This window comes from Xenopus laevis, chromosome 3L, assembly GCF_017654675.1.
Source record: "Xenopus laevis strain J_2021 chromosome 3L, Xenopus_laevis_v10.1, whole genome shotgun sequence".
Lineage (NCBI taxonomy): Eukaryota > Metazoa > Chordata > Amphibia > Anura > Pipidae > Xenopus > Xenopus laevis.
In genome coordinates this window covers 2,617,422-2,626,862 of record NC_054375.1, presented here as the reverse complement: position 1 = coordinate 2,626,862, position 9,441 = coordinate 2,617,422, and the positions used below count along the sequence as shown (strand labels likewise).

Below are 9,441 nucleotides of genomic sequence, written 5' to 3'. Positions count from 1 at the left end.
GTAAATCCACACTGCGTAGGGTTAACTAGCAAGGGACATCCCTGCTGCAGACTGCATCGGTTCCCTTTTAGGCAATTTTATCTGACAGTCGGCAGTGTTTTTTTACGTTGACATTGCAAGCTGAACGAAGGGTTAACCGCTCCTCTGTACGCCCCGCAAAGAGATAAAAATAAAACAAAATTATCTGTTAAAATGTATACAATTAAAAATCTCCTTCAGGGCTTAAAAATGGGAAAATTAGGAGCATTTAAAAAAAATGGGAGCAGCAAAAAAGCTCCAGCAGGGAAAGGGTTAGGTGCCTGTAGGCGTCAACTGTTGCCATGGAGACGCCCCGGAAGTGGTAACCCTCAGCTGCGCTTGTAAGTGCCTGGGTGCTGCTGGGAGATACTGGTGCATCATCCCATGGGTAAGTCTATTGTATATACACTCACACACACACTGTGTATATATATATATCGATCATCTCTGTATATCACTATCCATCTATTTAACTGCATAGTATTCTGTATTTATTTATATATATATACTGTATATGTGTGTGTGTAAGTATAGAAATATATAAATGTGAGAGGGATGTATGGAATATATACACGAGGAAGAGTTGGAAGTAATCAGAGTAAGAAAGTGCTTATTAATCCGTTGCTTGGGGACCTGGCTGGAAGGGTTATAGGGTAAGTAAACCTTTAAAATAAGTGAATGTAAAATTGACGAGGGGGCTATTCTAAGCACTTTTGTAATTTACATTCATTATTTATTTTGTTTTGATTCCAAGATATTAAGGGATACATGTACTGTGAATATGAATGAATTGTGTTACAACAGCGCCACCTGCTGGTCAGTTTCCCACCAGTCTGACCAGCAAGTAGTCAAGGAAGTTGTCAGGAGAAAGAAAGAGGCTGATGTTCTTCTGCTTAGGAAAGATGTGAGAAAGGTTTCTAATTTTATTCCTAAGCAGAAGAACATCAGCCTCTTTCTTTCTCCTGACAACTTCCTTGACTACTTGCTGGTCAGACTGGTGGGAAACTGACCAGCAGGTGGCGCTGTTGTAACAAAATTCATTCATATCAACAGTACATGTATCCCTTATTATCTTGGAATAAAAACCAAATAAATAATGAAAGTACTAAGCAAAACTGCTTAGAATAGCCCCCTCATCAATGCTACATTCACTTATTTTAAAGGTTTACTTATCCTTTAAGCTGACTGGGCTGAGGTGGGACACTGGTAAGTAAGTGATTGGCTGCTTGAGAAGGCAACCAATCGGAATTAGATGTAGCTTTAGCCACACCATCACTAAAAACTATTCCTCCCCACCTCCCCTTCCAGTGTCAGACTCACCGGTCAATAGTTTTCAGGCTGAGAGCGGGATCCTTTTCTGAAGAATGGCAGCACCTTAGCAACTGCCCAATCTCTTGCCGCCGTGCCAGACCTGAAAGAATTCTGGGAAATGAATGAAAGAGGTTTACTATCAACCCGAAATGAACTGACTGTGCTCATTTATAAAATTCAGTCTTTCTCCCCATCCCCCCCCCCGTCCCCGCACAGCACTATGGCCGGGAAACTGAAGTGGGTGACGGACATTGAGAAGTCTGTGCTCATTAATAACTTTGAAAAGAGAGGCTGGGTGCAAGTGACGGAAAGCGAAGACTGGAACTTCTACTGGTGAGCTCTTATTATACACAGAACTGGCCACACTGTGGCGCTATTTCCTCAAGCGAGATGGACAAATGTATGGCAGATTGTGCATACTATATAATTTTTAAGGTTTACTTATCCTTTAACAAACACCTAGAGATATTAGGAGAGATTAAGGGTCCATGGTTGAACATCCCACCCGCCTGTTATTCGTAGGATGAGCGTTCAGACCATCCGCAACTGCTTCAGCGTGGAGAACGGGTTCCGCCTCTCCGACGACCAGCTTGTCAATCATTTCCCAAACCATTATGAGCTCACCAGGAAAGACCTGATGGTCAAGAACATCAAGAGGTACCGGAAAGAGCAGGAGAAAGAGGGGAGCCCCCTGGCCGAGAAAGATGAAAATGGAAAATACCTCTATTTAGGTAAGTGCCTCCGTTCCCATGAGTTCTGTCGCTCCTCCCATGTCTTGATGCACCTAGAACCAGGCAATGGCTATCTAGAACACAGAGGGTAAAGCAAAAAACCCTGCTGAGGAACAGAAATTACGGGTGCACCGAATAAAGGATTTGGTTCAGGATTCGGCTTTTTCAGCTGGATTCGGAATCGGACGAATTCTTCTGCCTGGCTGAACCAAATCCTAATTTGCATATGTAAATTAGGGGCAGAGAGGGAAATTGCATGACTTTTTGTCACAAAACAAGGAAGTAAAAATGTTTTCCCCTAATTTTCATCTGCATCGGTTCGGTTTTCGGCCGAATCTTTCGCAATGGATTCAGGGGTTCGGCCGAATCCTAAATAGTGGATTCAGTGCATCCCTAACAGAAACGTCAATAAATAGGGTCACACATGCTCTTGGGGGGGCTTCTAATGAGCGGGTGGGATATTCAGGCCTTTTTCTAATGGCAGGCAGGGCTCAGCCCACAAGCAGGAAGCAGCTACTTCCACTGTTTTCCTCACTTCCCACAGATTTTGTTCCGGTCACGTTCATGCTTCCGGCCGACTACAACCTCTTTGTGGAAGAATTCCGAAAAAGCCCCTCCAGCACGTGGATCATGAAGCCGTGCGGAAAAGCCCAGGGGAAGGGCATCTTCCTCATCAACAAACTGTCGCAGATCAAAAAATGGTCCAGGGACAGCAAAACGTCATCGTGAGTCGAGGGCCCTAAATTGGGACTCGGGGTGAGGGGCAGAGGGCATGCTGGGAAAGACTAGGGATGCACCGAATCCTTGGTGAAAGATTCGGGCGAATACCTAACCGAATCCTAATTTGCATATGCAAATTAGGGTCAGGAAAAAGTGGAAAAAAGTCTTCCTTTTAGGGATGCACCAAATCCAGGATTTGGCCTTTTTCAGCAGGATTCAGATTCTGCCGAATCCTTGTGCATGGCCGACCGAATACTAATTTGCATATGTAAATTAGAAGCGAGTAGGGAAATCATGTGACTTTTCGTCACAAAAGAAGATTTTTTTTCCTTTCCTGGTCCTAATTTGCATATGCAAATTCAGATTTGGTTCGGAATTCAGCTGAATCTATGACCAAGGATCCCTACCCGCCCCTAATTAACATATGTAAATTCGGTTCGGCCAGACACAAGGATTCGGCCGAATCCGAAGCCTGCTGAAAAAGGCTGAATCCTGGATTCGGTGCATCCCCTAACTGAGACCAATCCCCTTCCCCCAGGTTTGTATCACAGTCGTCTAAAGAAGCCTACGTCATCTCCCTGTATATCGACAACCCGCTGCTGATCGGGGGGAAGAAGTTTGATCTGCGCCTGTACGTCCTGGTCACCACTTACCGGCCGCTCAAGTGCTACATGTAAGTCACTCTCCTTTTAAAAAGCACGTGGGAGGCTTTGCAGCAGTGTCACATTCCGAGGAACTGTGCTGAGACTTCACAGCTGTGCCTGCAGGCTCCCCCTAGTGGCCGGATGCAGAATCTACAGTTAAATGGTAAATTATACGTATGGGCTCCAGGACCCCCCAATGTCAGTGATGGAGAGCGTGTGCTTTACAGGTACAAGTTGGGGTTCTGCCGTTTCTGCACCGTGAAGTACACGCCCAGCACCAGCGAATTAGACAACATGTTCGTGCATCTCACCAACGTCGCCATTCAGAAGCACGGGGTAAGCGTAGGAGGAGTGGAGAGTAAATTGAGTCTTAATCACTCTCCCGTTAGCGTAGACGCTGTGCTGCTTGTGCTCTCACCTTTAATTCTCCCTCACCAGGACGACTACAATCAAGTCCACGGCGGCAAATGGACGGTGAGCAACTTGCGTCTGTACCTGGAGAGCACGCGGGGCAGAGAAGTGACCGACAAGCTGTTCCATGAGATTCACTGGATCATTGTCCAATCACTGAAGGCCGTTGCTGTGAGTCGTTTCATTCGGGGTCACGGGGCATCCTGGGAAATTGGACACTAGGAGGGTTGGGTGGCGGCCTGGAGGGAAAGTGTCAGCAATATTTAGACTTGGAGAACGGAGTCACTTCATGGGATGAACCCCAATTTCCATAGTCTGTATTAGCGCTGTTTAACCTTTCTGCCCTAAACGATTCATATATCAAATACTTGCAGGGCAATTTGAATTTAACTGATCAAACAAGGAATTTTATATGGGACCCTGACCAGTCCCGGGGCCAAAGTCTCTGTGGGTCTAAATTGGGCAGAGTAATAAATGTTTCCTGCCTGTTCCTAACTCTGCCAGCAGGTGGTGCTAGTGGAACAGATGTCCCAGGGGATCTCTTAACATAGAGGGGTTTACACTAAGGGGGCCCAGTCTGAAGGTCAGTTAGGGGGAGATTTGGGGTGAGTGCTTATTTGTACCCTGGGTACCCCTGGAACTATAGCAGGGTGACACCCCAATGTTTCTATATATCTGTAACCTTGTTATGAGCTAAAGGGGCCCAGTCTGAAGGTCAGTTAGGGGGAGATTTGGGGTGAGTGCTTATTTGTACCCTGGGTACCCCTGGAACTATAGCAGGGTGACACCCCAATGTTTCTATATATCTGTAACCTTGTTATGAGCTAAGGGGGCCCAGTCTGAAGGTCAGTTAGGGGGAGATTTGGGGTGAGTGATTATTTGTACCCTGGGTACCCCTGGAACTATAGCAGGGTGACACCCCAATGTTTCTATATATCTGTAACCTTGTTATGAGCTAAGGGGGGCCAGTCTGAAGGTCAGTTAGGGGGAGATTTGGGGTGAGTGCTTATTTGTGCCCTGGGTACCCCTGGAACTATAGCAGGGTGACACCCCAATGTTTCTATATATCTGTAACCTTGTTATGAGCTAAGGGGGCCCAGTCTGAAGGTCAGTTAGGGGGAGATTTGGGGTGAGTGCTTATTTGTACCCTGGGTACCCCTGGAACTATAGCAGGGTGACTGTTACCCCAATGTTTCTATATATCTGTAACCTTGTTATGAGCTAAGGGGGACCAGTCTGAAGGTCAGTTAGGGGGAGATTTGGGGTGAGTGCTTATTTGTGCCCTGGGTACCCCTGGAACTATAGCAGGGTGACACCCCAATGTTTCTATATATCTGTAACCTTGTTATGAGCTAAGGGGGCCCAGTCTGAAGGTCAGTTAGGGGGAGATTTGGGGTGAGTGCTTATTTGTACCCTGGGTACCCCTGGAACTATAGCAGGGTGACTGTTACCCAATGTTTCTATATATCTGTAACCTTGTTATGAGCTAAGGGGGCCCAGTCTGAAGGTCAGTTAAGGGGAGATTTGGGGTGAGTGCTTATTTGTACCCCTGATGGTTTCCCTGTTCAGCAGCAGAAGTGTCTGTTCTTGTACAAAGAATATTTAAAACATGTTTCAGGTTTTGTGCCAGGACTGTGGGCAGCTCTATAACCAATACCAGAGAAAGAAGGAGACAGTCAGTTTTACATCTCAGTCTCATGTTGTTCAGTCTGGATCACTAACCACAATCCCTTGTCTGGAGAATCCAAGCCAAATCCCAATTGTTTTGCTTGTTCTATCATAGACATGTTATAGGATCCAACTGTATTTAATAGGCTGAAGCCCTTATCCCAAGACACAGGTTTTAATTATTGCTTTCTGGGAAACATCACCCAAATATGCAGAGCAGGAACGTTCTGGGCACACAATAAGCTAGATGCACAGATCCTATCTGATCCCCATTGTAAGCAGCAGTCCTGTCCTGCTTTATGGCAGCTGAGATTCTAGCTATCTGTATAACAGAACATTCTGTCCCAGTGGCTGCACAGATCCTATCTGATCCCCATTGTAAGCAGCAGTCCTGTCCTGCTTTATGGCAGCTGAGATTCTAGCTATCTGTATAACAGAACATTCTGTCCCAGTGGCTGCACAGATCTTATCTGATCCCCATTGTAAGCAGCAGTCCTGTCCTGCTTTATGGCAGCTGAGATTCTAGCTATCTGTATAACAGAACATTCTGTCCCAGTGGCTGCACAGATCCTATCTGATCCCCATTGTAAGCAGCAGTCCTGTCCTGCTTTATGGCAGCTGAGATTCTAGCTATCTGTATAACAGAACATTCTGTCCCAGTGGCTGCACAGATCCTATCTGATCCCCATTGTAAGCAGCAGTCCTGTCCTGCTTTATGGCAGCTGAGATTCTAGCTATCTGTATAACAGAACATTCTGTCCCAGTGGCTGCACAGATCCTATCTGATCCCCATTGTAAGCAGCAGTCCTGTCCTGCTTTATGGCAGCTGAGATTCTAGCTATCTGTATAACAGAACATTCTGTCCCAGTGGCTGCACAGATCCTATCTGATCCCCATTGTAAGCAGCAGTCCTGTCCTGCTTTATGGCAGCTGAGATTCTAGCTATCTGTATAACAGAACATTCTGTCCCAGTGGCTGCACAGATCCTATCTGATCCCCATTGTAAGCAGCAGTCCTGTCCTGCTTTATGGCAGCTGAGATTCTAGCTATCTGTATAACAGAACATTCTGTCCCAGTGGCTGCACAGATTCTATCTGATCCCCATTGTAAGCAGCAGTCCTGTCCTGCTTTATGGCAGCTGAGATTCTAGCTATCTGTATAACAGAACATTCTGTCCCAGTGGCTGCACAGATTCTATCTGATCCCCATTGTAAGCAGCAGTCCTGCCCTGCTTTATGGCTCCGGCCGTGAGTATTATTGAGTATATTTAATAATGAGTATTTTGTGTTCCAGCCTGTAATGAATAATGACAAGCATTGCTTCGAGTGCTATGGATATGACATTATCATCGATGACAAGTTGAAGCCGTGGTTGATTGAGGTGACAGTTGGATTGTGGGGTTCAATGAAACTCATTCCCTTACATCAGTTATTCACACTGTAGTTTTATTTGAAGTGGGCTCAACCAGAACCTTCTTGTAGGGATATACAACCCAGTAGCTGATCACACTATAAAGGTACACGTATCTAAATAATAGATTGCAGCCAATCAGAGCATTAGAACAGTCACAGCACTAGAGCAGCTTGTAGCCAATCACAGTATCAGAACTGGGCTGGACCAACATTGATAACACAATGATGATGATAACACAATGGGCACAAGGACCAACTGCAACAGGACTGAATCCCTTGACAATGACAATATCTATGTGACAGGTGAATGCGTCTCCGTCGCTGACGTCGAGCACGGCCAATGACCGTATCCTGAAATACAACCTGATCAACGACATCCTAAACATCGTGGTGCCCAACGGAGAGATCCCCGACTGCAAACTGAACAAACTCCCGCCCACAGAGGTGCTCGGCCACTACCACTTACTGTACGTGGCACCACAACTGATTCCTTTTTGTTTTTATATTGGAAAAATCACATCATTTGCTGGAAATGTGACAGTTGCGTGTGTTGCAGGTACGACGAGGAGGCAGCGCAGGCGGATGGGGCGGAGCGAGACCTGAAGAGTCGAGGGGGGCAACCAACCGGTGTGAAAGGAAGCCGAGCAAAGGATTCTGGGAGACCTGCGATGACAACTTGGAAGTAGGATGGCCACACCCACTGATAAAAGGAAATAAGCAAATCACTTTTTCCTGCTGTCCCAAAAATACATTGTATAAATAACTTATTGTGCACTAACAACATTCCCTCGTCTCTGTATATATATATATATATATTGGAACTGCTATATTGATTCCCTAAGACAGTACAGTATGAGGGTATAGCTTATTGTGTGCCCAGAACATTCCTTCTCTGTATATTTGTATTTATACATACGGGAGGAGGAGGTGCCATATTGATTCCCTTAGACAGTACAGTATGAGGGTATAGCTTATTGTGTGCCCAGAGCATTCCTTCTCTGTATATTTGTATTTATACATACGGGAGGAGGCGCCATATTGATTCCCTTAGACAGTACAGTATGAGGGTATAGCTTATTGTGTGCCCAGAACATTCCTTCTCTGTATATTTGTATTTATACATATGGGAGGAGGAGATGCCATATTGATTCCCTTAGACAGTACAGTATGAGGGTATAGCTTATTGTGTGCCCAGAACATTCCTTCTCTGTATATTTGTATTTATACATATGGGAGGAGGAGGTGCCATATTGATTCCCTTAGACAGTACAGTATGAGGGTATAGCTTATTGTGTGCCCAGAACATTCCTTCTCTGTATATTTGTATTTATACATATGGGAGGAGGAGGTGCCATATTGATTCCCTTAGACAGTACAGTATGAGGGTATAGCTTATTGTGTGCCCAGAACATTCCTTCTCTGTATATTTGTATTTATACATATGGGAGGAGGAGGTGCCATATTGATTCCCTTAGACAGTAACAGTATGAGGGTATAGCTTATTGTGTGCCCAGAACATTCCTTCTCTGTATATTTGTATTTATACATATGGGAGGAGGTGCCATATTGATTCCCTTAGACAGTACAGTATGAGGGTATAGCTTATTGTGTGCCCAGAACATTCCTTCTCTGTATATTTGTATTTATACATATGGGAGGAGGTGCCATATTGATTCCCTTAGACAGTACAGTATGAGGGTATAGCTTATTGTGTGCCCAGAACATTCCTTCTCTGTATATTTGTATTTATACATATGGGAGGAGGAGGTGCCATATTGATTCCCTTAGACAGTACAGTATGAGGGTATAGCTTATTGTGTGCCCAGAACATTCCTCCTCTGTATATTTGTATTTATACATTTGCAGTAATTCTCTCTGTAGTAAATAACAAATAGAGTAATTAGTGGGGGTGTCAGGCAAGTGAAGTAGAAAGAGCTTTGGGATATTGCCTCAGCTGCACACAGACACTATGTATTGCTTTGGGTTGAATGTGCTGGTAGGATAACTAATTGCAATTGAGCCACATTGCTTGTGCTGCTTATATTCTCTGCACTGACGGTTCTGATTATTGAATCAGCCGCCCTACATTCTCCTAAGGTTTTGTGCTTCAGCTGGGGCCCCAAGAGAAATGCCCCAGTGAGTATTGACTGAATAGTGAAGCACAAATTCCTCCTGTGAACTTTAGTGGCATGCGGGGAATGTGAGGCTCCTGTCTTGGACTTTAAACTTATGTAATGTCTCTACTGAGTCTCAACACTACCCCAAAGGAAGTAGAGACAGTCACACGAGTACCAGTAAATACACTCCCCCGTGTAAAGGAAGTAGAGACAGTCACACGAGTACCAGGAAATACACTCCCCCGTGCAAAGGAAGTAGAGAACAGTCACGAAGTACCAAGGAAATACACTCCCCCGTGCAAAGGAAGTAGAGACAGTCACACGAGTACCAGGAAATACACTCCCCTGTGCAAAGGAAGTAGAGACAGTCACATGAGTACCAGAAATAACACTCCTCGTGTAAAGGAAG

The 9,441-nt window shown here is 45.1% G+C and overlaps 1 protein-coding gene across 2 annotated transcripts; it reads left to right on the top strand.

Moving 5' to 3' along the window:
- The first annotated feature begins 302 nt into the window (after positions 1 to 302).
- ttll1.L (tubulin tyrosine ligase like 1 L homeolog) lies at positions 303 to 7,696 on the top strand. Of its 2 annotated transcripts, XM_018251859.2 has the most exons (10): positions 303 to 406; positions 1,546 to 1,662; positions 1,852 to 2,060; positions 2,605 to 2,785; positions 3,319 to 3,453; positions 3,652 to 3,760; positions 3,863 to 4,006; positions 6,797 to 6,883; positions 7,219 to 7,382; positions 7,472 to 7,696. In XM_018251859.2, exons 2-10 carry the CDS (start codon positions 1,550 to 1,552, stop codon positions 7,599 to 7,601), a joined length of 1,272 nt encoding a protein of 423 aa, XP_018107348.1. In that variant the 5' UTR covers positions 303 to 406; positions 1,546 to 1,549; the 3' UTR covers positions 7,602 to 7,696. The 2 variants fall into 2 exon arrangements, with proteins under 2 accessions (XP_018107348.1, XP_018107349.1); XM_018251860.2 differs by lacking the exon at positions 6,797 to 6,883.
- The last annotated feature ends 1,745 nt before the right edge of the window (positions 7,697 to 9,441 follow it).